Raw genomic sequence first — 16,626 nt, forward strand, 5'->3', positions numbered from 1 at the left:
TGTGGGTTGATCTGCTAAATGAGAATCTGTCCTAGAAGCAGCCTTCCCAAGTGTCCTGACTAGCTTGGATGAGACTGAACATTTCTCCCCTTCATCTGCCTTCAGTAAGTAAGAGGCAGCTTCCCTTATCTCACAGAAACCTCACTGTAAGAGGCAGGCTAGTCTCTGAGATGGAGATTTCAAGCCCTAGCAGGCTGGTCTTCGATATACTAATCCAAGTGCTTGTAGTTTGTGAAAGGTGAGGTCAAGATTACTGCCTGCTGATGTAAAGAAACAATTTATGTCCTGCCATCTCATTGTTCTTTCTGTAACCCCCCAGCCACCTCCCCATCCCACCCTGTCTCTGTGTCAGGGCATTCCCCTCTGTTCCCTCTCTCCTTTGGGTGTTGTGGTTTGCAAAAGAAACACAAAAATCACAAATCATCCTGTTAATCATCGATTGCCTCGAGCAGGCCCCAGTAACGTCTCCTTCATCCTAGCCCTGAGATTATATTCAAGGCTCTTTAGGAGAATGAGACCCATCATTGTTACTGGTATTTGGCATATTGGGTACGCCACGGGGAGTTTGCCAGACTCTGCCGGCAAAAGAAACATTGAGTGGCAATCATGTTTGGTCTATAGTCTACTTTCAGCATGCTTCTCCCATCCTGGGAGGATCCTCCCAACACCTTTATTTGGTGTTCCCCTCTTTATCTAGCTCCCTTTTCCCCTAGTATGTGTGGTTGGCCTCCAAGTCATGGAGTAAAATTCCTGGTACTAATATCGGCCATTCTTGGGTGTTAGTATCCTATTTTGTTACTTTATGTTCCCCAGATCAATGCAATCTTTCTATGTCTATCCCTTTCTTTCTGAGTCATTTCGCTTAACATACTTTCCATGTAGTACCACTTGTATGTAAATTTCGTGACTTCGTCTTTTCTAACAGCTACATAGTACTCCATTGTGTAAATGTACCAAAGTTTCTTTAACCAGTCATCTGTTCACTCTGTTCACTCAGGTTTTTTCCAGATTCTGGCTATTGTCTCAGGCAATCATTTTTGTCTTCCTTCGTTGTGGCAGCCTAGTTCGGCCTTGAGATTTTATCGGCCTCTCCTTTCTCATCCTTCTCAGTGCTGCCATGTTGGTGAAGCCTTCAGGGTCAGGTGAATGAGGCCCATTGTAATTACTGGTTTTGGCATATCGAATACACAACGGATAGCTTGCCAGGCTCTGCCGTGCGGGCGGAATACTCTTGGTAGCTTGCCAGTCTTTCCGAGAGGGATAGAAGCTTTTGGGTGACGTCTAATTGCCCTCGTAGGTGTTACCATATTTGAACCCTATCAAATATGGTACGGCAATTACAGAAGATGGGTATTTAGTGTCTTATGGTGTGTTGCGCGGCCGCAAAGCGGCCGCGCAGGTCCAGAAAGCATCCTGGAGTGTGGCGGCGGCTGGGTATTGGAGGTAAAAGTGTCCACTATAGTTAGTGGCTATTGTAAAGAGTGCTGCAATAAACGGGCAATTGCAGATGTCACTTCGACTATACTTTTTTGCCTCTCTGGGATATATTCCCAGGAATGGTATTGCTGGATCAAATGGGAGCTCAATTTCTAAGTTTTTGAGAATCATCCATACTGTTTTCCAAAAGGGCTGAACCAGTCAGTATTCCCACCAACAGTGAAGGAGTGTCCCTTTCTCACCACATCCGCGCCAGCACCGGTTGCTTTTGTTCTTGTGGATATGGGCCAGTCTCTGTGGTGTGAAGTGATATCTCATTGTGGTTTTGATGAATTAGTATTTTTAATATCTAGTAAAACTGACACTGGTGGTGGGACTAATGTTGGAACACTGTATGCATGAAACTCTCTTATGGACAACTTTTTAAATTTTGTTTTTGTTTTGGGGTCACACCCAAAGATGTTCAGGACTTACTCCTGGCTCTACCTTCAGGGATCACTACCGGTAGGCTTCTGGGAACCATAAGAGTGGGATCTAACCCGGATCAGATGCATTCAAGGCAAGCACCTTACGCACTGTACTATCAATCTGCCCTCCTAAATAAATTCTCATTGGTAAAATATTTCAATACACAAAAGATAGAAAAATACAAAGAGGGTTATTTCAGGAATATTCTTATTTTTATTAAATTAACCAAGTAGCCAGATGCCTCACCCACAGATAACAAATTAAATAAATATTAGGAAATGTGATTTTAAAGCATGATCCATAAGCAATGAAAAAATATTCTCTAACAACATACATTCTTGATTTTCATCTGTGTACAGAAAAGATATGCATACTTAAATTTTTGGAAACATTTTATCTACAGTGCTATTTTAAGAATTCTAAACAAAGAACACATCTAAAACAAGTGACTCTTAAAAAGTTAAAAGTACAATATATAAAATTATTTGTTCACAAGGCATTGAATTTAACACTCTAAAATGATGTTCAACTAGGAAAAACAACATTTCTATTTTGACAACAACCATATACTTTAGACTATAGCACTAAATACTCTAGCTGAAATTTAACTTTTGAAATTCAAAAGGTATCTTTGGATATTTAAAATAAAAGGTGCCCCATTGTTGAGTCTGAACCAGTACTTGATATTCAAAATGTTTCTATTTTCAAATTGAGGGTGTAGCTGTTGAGTGACTACAGAAGGATGATAAAGGAACTACAAATAAAAAAGTTCACATAGTAAAACACAAATTCAAATATAAAACCACTCTCCTTCTATATGGTGTATGAATAGAAACATGTATGAAATTTGTTCTTGCTGTTTTTTTTAAAGCTAACTGACTGAAAGCAATTTTATCCTCTCCATATATCACCTCCTTCCTGTATGTACAGCTGCTCCAAGAAGCTGATGGGAATTCAGGATTGTGAGAGATGTGTGGCAGAGAATTAAAATATGTCTACTAATATTTTAAGCAAAAGTCTTTAGAAAGACCATGTTTTCTGTTCTTGTAGTAGGGGTTGAAATTATATCCCTGATTATCTGATAATTCCAGACCAAAGATTGCTCTTCTCACTGTGCTATGACATGTAGGTCCCTTAGCATATGGAGTCAAGAGAATAACACAAACATACACATAACATTGGAGTAGTAGCTCACCATATTTAAGTGCTTCAGAGAGCAGAGAGGGAGGAACAAGAAGAGGCAGGAGGAGGGGAAAATGGGAGGGAGAGAGACAGATAACAAGGACAGAGGAGAGAAAGAGGTGTTTCTTTTATCAAAAGTCTATTATACATTTGTCATATTAGCTGTTTCTTCTAGAAGTTATAGTGTGGTGAAACATTGGGTTTAAAATAACAAATTTTTCAAATTCAAAATGGAAGCACAGAATATAGCACAAGAATTGGTCTCAAAAAGAGCCCAGATATATAAAACACATTCATATTTCCATTAAAATGGACCTGCCTTCCTAGATTAATAGCACCTTCATCAAAATTTCAGTTCTCTCTTTAGGCTAGCTGAGGTAAAACTTAGATCTTTTCCAAATCTGAAAATACAGCATGGAATAACATTGTAAACGTTTCTAGTGTGTTTATGAAAAGATATAAGAAAAAGGATGGTAGGAGAGGAAGAAACCCAGCTTCCACTTCCACCTCCTTTTAGATTCTGCTTTATAAAATTTATTTTTAAACATTTTTACTGACTTGAAGGGGAGAAAATAGTATTTACTGAGTATAAATCCTATGTGCTAACCATTGGGTTAGCAGTTTTACATATGGCAATGGAAACAAAATATTATGAATTTATTTATGAGTTCTCTTTACTTATTCTGCATGTGTAATTTTGCAATTCTCAATAAAATTTCAATAGTGATAAAAGTACCAGATCCCCTGGCTTGTATTAGCTTCTAGGAACTCACAGGGGAATTTCTATATTTACACAGTAATGGGAATAAGTTCCTGAATTTGCCAACCATATGACCGATCAAGTACCAATGTTTTCAAGTATAGATTGGGCTCTAACATATCATAGGGAAATGATCATTTCTGTATTACAATTTGCTGTATTTTTGCAAAAGCAGATTTATGTAATAGTAGTATTTTAAAATCACTTTGAGGGGTTATATAAAGCATTAAGATATAATTTAAATCTATTAAATAGATTTAAGAGATCTTTTTCTGTCTTTTTTTAAAGGTCTTTTTATGTCTCCAAAAATTTTAAACAACTAGATCATTTTATATGATTTATATATGTTAAAGTTGATTAATCTTTGAAACAGTTAATTGGGAAAGAGGCTAAAAATCTTTAATTTCTAGTCTTAGACTGATAGAATACACTAACGATAACATAGCTAAACTCAGCAGGAGTGAACTGAATGTTTGCATAGGCCTAGGGAGTCACCGAAGGAAGAATCTTGATTTTTAGAAACCTATCCCCTGGAAACCCTATGAACCCTTAAGAGGTTTTGAGCTCTAAGACAAAGAAAGGAACATACATAATGGAAAAGTTGTCAGTTATTTTCACCAATAACAAACCGTCTAAACTTGGTGTGCTTAAAAACATAAAAGGAAACATACTGGAGTATCTAAGAAAACAAATGCAAGGACAAAGATACAAGGAAAATAAGGGAGAAAGCAAGCCTTTAATAAATAAGGCACATTTATTTTTATTTTTTTTAGTGGAGGTTCATACCTAGTGGAGCATAGGGGCTACTCCCAGCTCAGTGCTCAGGGGTCACTCCCAGTAGTGCTTGGGGGACCAAGCATTTCCAGGGGTCAAGCCAGGGCATCTTGCATACAAAGCAAGTGATCACTCTGTTGAGCTATTTCTTCAGTCTCATACACCGAGTTTCTCAGGGCAGGGAATGGGTTTTTGCCACACCAGGTTTACTCTTTGTTCTGGGCTTGGTGATCATGCCTGGCGGTGCTAGAGGAACCATATGCTGTAATGGAGACTGAAGTACGCACCTTAAACCCTGTACTATTTCTCTAGTCCCCACATCTATTTCTACTGTGTTCCTTCTGAAACAGTGCATTGAAAGTCATTCCAGCTCGGCAGAGATAATGACTTTAGAATACCCTCAAGGTTATGCTCTCAAATTTTCAAAATTTTAATTATGTTCTTCACTTGTGTTTACCTTTTTGCCAAACCTTCTCGTGCATCTGACAAAGGTCACTTTAGCAGTAGTTCAGGAATATCAACTGTAAGGCTTATTGTAAACCTCACTAATCTACTTTAGCTGTTACTAGTGGAAAAAATAATGGCAATTCATTTTAAGGAAGACTAAGTTCAGAGCTGATGCCCTAGGAAAAGATATTTTTACTATTAGAAAAATGAACCTCAAATAGAATTCCTAATATACGAACATGAGATAAAAGAAAATCCTGTCACAACATTTTGAAAAGCCAATGGTGATACCATGAATTTTATCTCAGTGCATAACAACATCAGTTGGTAGCACTCTGTGACCTCTTACACTGCAGTGTCATCATCTTCCCTGAAATCTCCCACCAAGAGAGAGTGCTTGTCAGGCTCACTGGTACCAACACTGTTTAAGGACCGCTTATCAGACAGTAGTGAGTTTATGGAAGCTCTGCTATAATTAACAATCCGGTCCAGCAAGTCCAGTTTAGGAGAATTTCTTGAGGTGTCATCTATTCCAACATGAACACTGATTTCCGAAAGACTTTTCTGTCCCATCTGGCTCCGTGCATGCAGTTCATAATTCTCATAAGTTGGTTTCCTATAACTGGATATATACAAAAGTATACTAGTTTGAAATAACTAATGAACTAGATGTTATAGTCAAAAATAAAAAGAATATTTTGATCATATAAAATATACAACCTCTACTAGGAAGTAGCTTTAATGAAATTCTGTGTAATCACTTGTTAAATCCTATTTTCCAAGACCAAACATACTAGATTTTATCCTACCCAGTGCTTGTGGTTCCAATGTATGGACTATCTAAGTTGGCAATAGCTATTTATATTAACAATAATTTTTGCCTCTCATTGATCAAAACAGGAATAAGACCCACCAATATTATGAATGATAAAAGAAATACAAATGTGAGCAAGCCATCATACTTACAGTTTAAGGAAGAGAGAAGACAGTACTACTGAAACAGATGAAGCAGCCATAGCAGCAGATCCCATCCAGGGTTGCAAAACCAAACCAATGGGCATAAAAACTCCTAGGAAGCAAGTATGGTTTAGATAGAACTAACAATACTACAGATCAACAATATGTTCCTACCTCCTCCCTCTATTTCCTTCATCTCCTTTTTTCTTGTTCCTTAGATGCATACAAATCAGTTCCTTGCTTGATATTTATTCTGCAATTTACCCTCCTGTAGGTAGATATTTATGTTATGACAATTTTCACGGAGTGTTGATATGAACATTCTTGCAAATGTCCCTGCTCATATGTTGGAGAATTTCTCAGATATTTCTAGAGGTGAAATTGCTGCACTATAACATGTGTATATCTAAATCTTTAGGGGATACTCCACAGTTTTTCTCCAAAGTGACCATATCACTTTGAATTCCCATTAGTAGTATATGAAATTTTATGTTCTACAAATTCATTCACACTTGATATTTGCTAATGTAATGGGTGTGTGATGGATTCATTATACTGTAAAATTTTATGTAATTATCTGCATTTTCTTTTTCTATAGTGATTATTACTTACATAATTTTCTAAAAATAATTTGCTCTATGAATCTGTGCTCTTCATTACTCTATATTCCCTCAGCATTTGTTATGTCCTTATTGATAAATGGCTTATTTGTTGTCATATCATTTAATGTCTTTCTTTGGTTCTCAAAACACAGAAAACAAGCAGTGACAACTATTTCTCTGATATTATTACTCAGGACTAACAAACCTCCAAACAAAGCAAAACATCAAAACTTATCAAACAATTCTAAGTTGATTTTTTTCTTAGTCAAATTACTTCCATAAACTTGCTCTCTGGTCTCCAAACTTAAATACTATATATATTGACTAAAATTGAATGTTAAGTGAGGAGCAGAAGTTATAATCTGTATCAAGATAAAAACTGATCTAAAGGTAAATAAGACTGAAGGAAATATACTAAAATATTAACAGCAATTAAATTTTGGTAGAGAAAAAAAAGCTTATTGTGGGAAAGAGACCTTGGAGGAATTCTGGCACTCTGGTGGAGGGCATGGTATATAAATGCTGAAAGTATAAAATGAAAACACTGGCACTTTTGTAAAAATTATACATTTTAAAGTTAATTTTTAAAAGTAAACTTATTTGTTCACCAAACTATGAATAAATATGTATGAGAGTGGTTAGAGAAAGAGATGAAATAATGTGGTAAGAAATTATTAGTGAGGGGGTACGGCATTCCCAGAAAACAGACCCAGGGAACTGTAGGAACACTGCCACTCAGCCAAGGTGCCCCCCCAGCACCTGGGCGAGGGGTGTTCTCCCCCGGCAATCATTAGAACTGCATCAAAAGTGGGACTCTAATCCTGCTCAGGCACCAATGTGCCCAATTACCAACTTCCTCACACTCACGCAGCTGCAGTTATTTTCCCTCTTCCCAGTGCTCTGGACTCACATCTCAATCCCCACTAGCTAACTCTGAGGAGAACATTCTGGCTATTCCAATCACATTAAGCCAATAGTTCGGTACCCTATACCAATCTCACCAAAATAACAGTGAACACAAGAAACTGAACAAGCCTAGTATAAAAGAACACACCATCTGAAGCTTCAGTAGAGGTCTCACGTAAGTCACAGAGGAGCACCAAAGAGGAAGGTAGTATTCTAGAAGGGGGAAAAGGTGAGCATTATCGACCGAGCTCATCCAGAATCTTTTCTCACAGCAAAAGGGGTACACTGATAGTGAACTGAAGGATCCAATCTACATACAACCACGAAAACATGAAGAAACAACACAGATCCCAAGTACAAGGAGTGGGTAAAGAAAAGAGTCCAGAAGCCTCAACAAGGATGACCCACAAATACAATATCTCTGATAAAGAATTTAGAGATGAAATGGTGAGGATGATCAATGAACTCAAAGAAATGGTGGAACAGACATCTAGTTAATTAAAGGAGGACATGAAAGAAACAGTGGAAAGGACAGCAGAGAAAATACTGCAAGAAATGAGAGCAGAAATGAGAAAGATACAAACAGAAGTGTCACTGATAAAGGATTCAGTAGATGAAATAAAAAACTCAGTGGGTGCTCTCAACAGTAGAATGACTACAGACAGAATCAGTGAGCTTGAAGATGAGCTGCAGAAAGAATAGTCAACAATATACAATGGGAAAAGGCCTCAAAATAGCTCTAAGGCAAGTTAGAGACCTAGAGGATAAACAGAAGAGGAACAACATAAGAATCATCAGAATACCAGAATTATAGGGTGGCAAGCCCACAGAAAAATCAACAGTTAAAGATATCATTGCTGAGAAGTTCCCAGAGCTGGAAATTATAGGCATCCAGATCCAAGGAGCCCAAAGGGTACCAGCTAAAAGAGACCCTAATAAAAAGACTCCAAGACATATCATAATCAGAATCATGAGTACCACGAATAGAGACACAATACTGCAAGCAGCAAGGTAAAAGAAGGAAATCACATACAAAGGAGTACCCCATAGATTTACTGCAGGCTTATCAGAGGAAATCTTCCAAGTCCCAAAACAATGGTGGGATATAGTGAAAAAACTTGATGAAATGAACGCCTAACCAAGAATACTTTATTGGACTAAAGTCTCTCTCAAACTCGAAGGGACAATGGATAAACAACATCTCTGGAACTTCATATGCTCAAAACCAACTTTAAAAGAAGAACTAAAGGGGCACTCTAAGACAAGAAAAGCCCCTACAAGCACTACACAAACCTCTACATAAAGATGGCGCAAAACCCATGACAATAATCTCTCTCAGTGTCAATGGTCTAAATGTACAAATTAAGAAGCACAGAGTAGCAAAATGGATTCAAAAACTCAACCCAACATTCTGTTCCCTACAATAAACACCTCTGAACAGTCATAGCAAACACAGTCTCAAAGTCAAAGGATAGAAAACAATCCTTCAAGCAAACAACTGCCTCAAAAAAGCCAGGGTAGCCGTACTAGCATCCAACAACATAGATTTCAGGCTGAAAAAGATTAGAAGGGGAGGGACAGCGAAGGCCATTTTTTAATAATCAAGGGATATGTACATCAGGAAGAAATCACACTCCTAAACATATACACACCCAATGAGGGACTAGCTAAATACTTAAAACAACTGCTAATAGACTTCAAGGAGGACACTGGGGACTTCAACACCATACTATCACCTCTTGATAGATCAGCAAGATTAAAACTCAGCAAGGAAGTACTTGGTTTGAAGAAAGAAATAGAAGAGAGAGGGAAAATCGATGTATACAGGGCCTTCCATCTGAAAAAAAATGAATACACAATTTTTCCAGTGCACACAGAACATATTCCAAGATAGACCACTGCTGGGTCACAAAACATACCTCACTAGAATCAGAAAGATAGAAATTTTACTATCTTTTCAGACCACAATGAACTGAAGATAGAAGTTAATAACACAGAGATGTGGTGAATCATATCAAACACCTGGAAATTAAACAACTCAATGTTAAACAATGAGTGGGTCAGGGAGGAAATCAAGAAAGAAATCAAAAGACACCTGTAAACAAATGAGAATTAAGACACGAGCTACCAGAACCTGTGGGACACAGCTAAAGCAGAGTTAAGGGGAAAATGTGAGCATTTCTCAGGAAGGAAGAAAGGGCCCACATAAATAACTCACAGCACAAGATCTTAGAAAAGGACCAACAAAAAGACCCCAAACAAGGCAAAAGGAAAGAACTAATAGAACTTAGAGCAGAAATTAATGACATGGAAACAACCCCCAAAAAATCTGAAACATCAATGAAACCAAGAGCTGGTTCTTTGAGAAAATAAACAAGATTGGTAAACCACCAGCAAGACTCACAAGGAAAGAGAGAGAAAAGCCTAATAAACTGAGTAAGAAATGAAAAAGGGGACATCACAACTGAAACCAAATAAATTCAAAAGATCATCAGAGATTACTTTGAAAGTCTGTATGCCACGAAACGAGAAGCTAGAAGAAATGGATAAATTCCTGGATTCCTATAACCTCCCAAGGCTGAACCAAGAAGATTTGGAATACCTGAATAGACCTATTACTATTAACAAAATTGAAACTGTAATCAAAAGTCTTCCCAAAGAAGTGCCCAGTATCCCTCCCACCCAGTTTGAGGGATGGGTATTTGATCATTGCATAACTGAAACCCAAGCACAAAAATTTGTAAATCTACAATTGTACCTCATGGTGTTTCACTAATAAAAATCTAAAAAATAAAACAAATTAAAAAAAAGTCTTCCCAAAAATAAAAGCCCAGGTACAGATGGATTCACTAGCGATTTTTTCCAAACATTTAAAGAGGATCTATTGCCAGTTCTTTTCAAGCCTTTCCAGGAAACTGAAGAAACAGAAACACTCCCAAACAGTTTATATGAAGCACATATCACCCTAATACCAAAAGCAAACAGAGACACCACAAAAAAAAGAAAATTACAGGCTGACATCCCTGATGAACACAGAATGTGAAGAGCCTAAACAAAATATTAGCAAATAGAATCCAACAATTCATCAAAAAGATCACACACAATGACCAAGTGGGATTCATCCTGGGGATGCAAGGATGATTTAACATTCAAAAGTCAATAAACACAATCCATTATATCAATAAAAGAAAAGATAAAAACCATATGATCATATCAATAGATGCAGAGAAAGTATTTTACAAGATCCAGCACCTGTTTATGATGAAAACTCTCACCACGTGGGTATGGAAGGAACTTTTCTCAATATAGCCAAAGCCATGAACCACAAGCCTATGGCAAGCATTATCATCAATGGGGAAAAACTAAGAGTCTTCCTTCTAAGATCAGGGACAAGACAAGGATGCCCACTCTCACCACTTCTATTCAATATAGTACTGAAAGTACTTGCAACAGTGGCTAGGCAAGAAAAATATATTAAGGAAAGGAAGAAATCAAGTTCTCACTATTTGCAGTTGATATGATACTATATGTGGAGAACCCTAAAGGCTACCAAGAAGCTTCTAGAAACAATAGACTTGTAAAGTCAGAAGGTATAAAATCAATACCCAAATGTCCATGGCTTTCCTATACACAAATAACATGAGAAGAAAGTGATATGAAAAAAGCAATCCCATTCACAATCATGCTTCAGAAAATCAAGTATCTAGGAATCAGCTTAACTAAGGACGTAAAAGACCTGTACAAAGAAAACTACAAAGCGCTACTTCAAGAAATAAAAGAGGACATGAGGAAATGGAAGCACATCCCCTGCTCCTGGTTTGGGGGAATTAACACTGTCAAAATGGCAATACTTCCCAAAGCATTATACAGATTCAATGTGATCTCTAAAAGGGTACCCATGACATTCTTCAAAGAAATGGATCAAACACTCCTGAAATTCATATGGATTAAAAAAAGCCCACGAATAGCTAAAGCAATTCTTGGGAAAAAGAAGATAGGAGGCATCACCTTCCCCAACCTCAAATTCTACTACAAAGTGGAAATAATTAAAACAGTATGGTATTGAAACAAAGGCAGATCCACAGACCAATGGAACAGGGTGGAATACCCTTACACACACCCTCAAATATATATCATCTAATCTTTGATAAGGGAGCAAGAAATGTGAAGTGGAGTAAGGAAATCCCCTTTAACAAATGGTGCTGGCAAAACTAGACAGCTACATGTAAAAAAGGGATTAGACGTTTACTTAACACCATGTACAAAAGTCAGATCAAAATGGATTAAAGACCTCAACATCAGACCAGAGTCCATAAGTTACACTGAAGAAAAGGTCAGCAAAACTCTCCACAACATTGAAGCTAAAGGTATATTCAAAGATGACACACCACTGACCAAGCAAGTGGAAACAAAGATAAACAAATGGGAGTATCTTAAGCTAAGAAGCTTCTGCACCTCAAGAGAAACAGTGAACAGAATACAAAGACAGTCTAAAGAATTGGAAAGGATATTCACCTAATACCCATCTGATAAGGGGTTAATATCAAGGATATACAAGGCACTGGTTGAACTCTACAAGAAGAAAACATCCAATCCCACCAGAAAATGGGGCGATAAAATGAACAGAAACTTTCTCAAAGAAGAAATCCAAATGGCCAACAGGCACATGAAAAAATGTTCTTCATCACTAATCATCAGGGAGATGCAGGTCAAAACAACAGTGAAATATCATATCATATAACATGAAGTCTGGCACACATCCAGAACTAAAGCAACCAGTGTTGGCATGGATGTGGGAAGAAGGGGACTCTCCTTCACTGCTGGTGGGAATGCCAGGTGGGGACTCTCCTTCAATTCTGTTGGGAATGCCAACTGGTTCAGCCCTTTTGGAAAACAATATGAATGTTTCTCAAAAAATAAGAAATTGAGCTTCCATTTGACCAGCAATACCACTTCTGGGAATATATCCCAAGGTTGCAAAAAAGTATAGTAGAAATGTTATCTGCACTTGTATGTTTACTGCAGCACTATTTACAATAGCCAGAATCTGGAAAAAATATGAGTGCCCAAGAACAGATGACTGGTGAAAGAATCTTTGGTACATCTACACAACAGAATACTATGCAGATGTTAGAAAAGATGAAGTTATGAAATTTGCATATAAGTGGATCGACCTGGAGAGTATTATGCTAAGTGAAATGAAGCAGAAATAGTGGGACAGGCATAGAATGACTGCACTCATTTGTGGAATATTTTATATGCCAAATATAAAACATAATCGGAGACTAACGGCAAAGGATAGTACAGAAACGGACCAGAAGGATTCCTCCATGGCTTGGAAGCCAGCCTCACATGCAGGGGGAAAAGGCAGATGAGAAAGAGAAGGGACCACCAAGCAAAGGATGCCTGGAGGGCTAGCTCTGGATAGGAAATGTGTGCTGAAAGTTGACTTTAGACCAAACACGATGGCCACTTAATACCTGTATTGCAAACTATAACATTCAAAAGGAGAGAGGGAATAAATGGGAATGTCCCTGCCACAGAGGAAGCAGGTGGAATGGGGTAATAAGGGGGGGTGACAGGAGGGATACTGGGAACACTGGTGGTGGAGAATGGGCACTGTTGAGGGATGGGTACTCAACTATTGTGTGACTGAAACGTAATCACAAAAGTGTGTAAGTCTGTAATTGTATCTCATGGTGTTTCATTAAAATTTTTTAATAAAGAAATTATTAGTGAATTTAGGTGAAAGATAAATGTGTTTCAGAAAAGATGAAGTCATGAAATTTATATACAAGTGGTACTACATGAAAAGTATAATGCTAAGCGAAATGAGTCAGAAAGAGAGGGACAGACATAGAAAGATTGCATTCATCTGGGGAACATAAAGTAACAAAATAGGAGACTAACACCCAAGAATAGCCAGGATAAGTACCAGGAGGTTCACTCCATGGCTTGGAGGCCAGCCGCACATGCTAGGGGGAAAGGCAGCTCAGATAGAGAAGGGAGCACCAAATAAAGGATGTTGGAAGGATCCTCCCAGGATGGGAGATGCATGCTGAAAGTAGACTATAAACTGAACATGCTTGCCACTCAATGCCTCTTTTGCAAACCACAGCACCCAAAAGGAGAGAGAGAACAAAAGGGATTGCCCTGCCACAGAGGCAGGGTGGGATGGGGGGAGATGGGGGGTGGGAGGGATATTCAGATCAGTGGTGGTAGAGAATGGGCACTGGTGGAGGGATGGGTACTCGATCACCGTATAACTGAAACCCAAGCACAACAGTTTCTAAGTCTACAACTGTACCTCATTATGTTTCACTAATAAAAATTAAATAAAAAAAAATGTTTTCCATTACAAGATTATCTGATGCTTATTTAGGTTTGAAAACATTTAAAATATGAAATTGAAATGCAAAATAAATTAAAACTGTCCAAATGTTAAAATAGTCAAACTATAATGGACACTACAGAAATTTAAATGATTGTTTTTAGCATTATTTCTTACCATACCAACAGGGTACAAACAAAATTTGAGTTCAAAACTTGTAAGAAAATGAAACTACCAATGTGATATGTAACAACTTCAGAAGAAAGAGAAATCCAATTTTATTGTCACATACCAGCAGCTATGGGAATTCCAACCAGATTATATATTAGAGCAAAGACAAAATTTATCCGAATCCTCTTGACTGTCTTCCTTGATAAATCGATACTTGCTACCACATTTAGAAGATCATTCTGAAAACAGAGATACCTGTGTTATCAATGAGAAATATTAACTTACCTAGTAACTTTTGCATTTGATAGTGTGTGTATGGAAGCTGATGAGTACTTTAAAGTAATCTGGGATTTCAGCTGTAACTAAAATTTTGAGTCAGCTTTAGCCAGTGTTTTTCAAGAAATTTTCTTTGTTCTGAAACATTTTTATTTATTATTTGGTTGTTTTTTATGTTTTGAGCCACATCTGGGGGGTCCAGAGGTCATTCCTGGCAATGCTCAGGGCACCAAGTGGTATTAGGAATCAAACATGGACTTCCTGAAAAGCCAAACATGTGTTGAGCGCATCGAGCCCCTGAAAACACTGCTGGTACAGGGATTAAAATTCATTAAAACAAATTCTGCAAGTATTTGTTGAAGGTTTTTTTTTTGCTGCTTTTTGGGGGCCACATCTGGTGGTGCTCAGGGGTTACTCCAGGCTTTATTCTCTGGGGTCACTCCTGGCAGTATTCAGGAGACCACATAAGTTCTAGAGATGGAAACAGGGTCAGCTGCAAGCAAGGCAAGCAGAATATGGAATTTAACCACTCTTTTATCTCTCCAGCCCATCTAAAGATAATTTTATTGTGAGTATATCCCTAGTTTTTATTCTTAAATTTAGAAGCTTATAATTCTCATTTGCTTCACTGGATTGAGAAAGATGGGAGGTTATTAGTAAAACTACCCAATATTCCCATCTTCAACTCTCCAATTCATTCTCAATGTCTAGAAGCACAGTAATTAGAAGGATTGAATCATTGTGCTTTTTATTTTTTTATATTATCCCTGACAATGCAAAGCAGTATCACACTCCCCCAAATTCATGCCACAGACTTACTCTTATCAAAACCACATCAGCTGCTTCAATGGCTACATCTGTGCCTGTGCCAATGGCAATTCCAACATTAGCCATCGCCAGAGCCGGAGAGTCATTGATTCCATCTCCCACCATTGCTACCCGTTTCCCTTCCTCTTGAAGTTGTTTCACCTTAGCAACCTTGTGGGAAGGTAGAACCTCAGCAAACACCTTAGTAATGCCAACCTATATGAAGAAAAATCAGCATAAATCATTTCAAGAAATTAGAGAAACTGAAATATAACTCAGCAATACAAAGCCGTAATTTCTGCCTACCAGATATCCAAATTTTAAAAGACTGATAATGTCCAGTGATGGTAAAGAGATGAAGAAATGAACTCACAAATTTACTTTTGGTGGGTGTGTGAATGGTACCGTCTTCTTGGAGGGGATTTGTAAGAATCTATTAGTGTCCATACAGCATTTTGTCTAGGAATTGCACTTCTACGTGCATTTTGTACTGACTTATACATAAAAGGTATATGCGCAATACTATACATTACTGTCCCATTTTTAATAACAAAATTTCAAAACTACCCAAATGCCCATTAATAAAGGAATGGTTAAATACATTATGCTATATCTATTATCATGTAACAATATGTAACTGGCTTCCATGTAAGCATATAGAATTAATGAAATTATATGTTCTGATATGGACAAATGCCGTTTAGGTATATTTTTACATAAAAAAGCAAACTTGCACAAACTGTACAAAAGATGTAATTTACATTAAGAATGATGAATGGTTCATTTATATATTCTATGAAAAAGAATACTTTGTGGTAGAATGGGGCAAAACTTTTAAAAAGGGTAAAACATTTTTTACTTTATATCTTTCTGTATTTTCCTTTCTTTTTGTTTTGTTTTGTTTTAGGGCCACACCTGGTGGTGCTCAGGGGTTACTCCTGCCTCTGCACTCAGGGATTACCCCTTGTGGGCTCAGGGACCATATGTGGTATCAGTGATCGAACCCAGGTTGGCTGTGTACAAGACAAATGCCCTACCCGCTGCACTATCACTCTGGCCTCCTTCTGTATTTTTCATACAAAAATGTATTATTACTTGTATTATTACAAAGTAGAAAAAAATAATATCAGAAAAATTCTAGAGGTCAGGCAATCAGAAAAATAAAATATGTGCTGCATTAGAGAAATGGTTCCATCAGTGGTGTTTTAAGATGAATTAGAAAGGAAAGTGCTTGGCACTATTGACACTTTTGAAACAGGAGAGGACAGGACTTGTGTTAGGCCAGCAGCACTGGTGAAAACTAGAAGAATGACTTCAAAGAAAGTAGCAACACAAACTGGTGTTTGGAATCACTTAAGTAACCCATAAACCTTTTGCTTGTAACTCTAATACACAAATTCCAAAATCCTTTTGCCATAGTATACCAATTCTTCTTTAAGAAACCAGTGATTAAAAACCATATCATTCAAGGATAATGAAAATAATAGACAATATGAAATTGTTAGCAT

The 16,626-nt window shown here is 37.5% G+C and overlaps 1 protein-coding gene across 1 annotated transcript in view; it reads right to left on the reverse strand.

The window, feature by feature from the left end:
* Window positions 1-2,104: 2,104 nt before the first annotated feature.
* The window catches only part of ATP7A (ATPase copper transporting alpha), a 131,277-nt gene continuing 116,755 nt past the window's right edge, over window positions 2,105-16,626 (reverse strand). Inside the window, exons 19-22 of the mRNA XM_056124115.1 lie at window positions 15,131-15,334; window positions 14,157-14,274; window positions 6,035-6,137; window positions 2,105-5,690 (exon numbers count right to left, since the gene is read on the reverse strand). Coding sequence (XP_055980090.1) covers window positions 5,414-5,690; window positions 6,035-6,137; window positions 14,157-14,274; window positions 15,131-15,334 — 702 coding nt within the window. The 3' untranslated portion in view covers window positions 2,105-5,413. The remainder of the gene's footprint in view (window positions 5,691-6,034; window positions 6,138-14,156; window positions 14,275-15,130; window positions 15,335-16,626) is intronic.

Source organism: Sorex fumeus, unplaced genomic scaffold, assembly GCF_029834395.1.
Source record: "Sorex fumeus unplaced genomic scaffold, SorFum_2.1 ptg000050l, whole genome shotgun sequence".
In the NCBI taxonomy this organism is placed as follows: Eukaryota; Metazoa; Chordata; class Mammalia; order Eulipotyphla; family Soricidae; genus Sorex; species Sorex fumeus.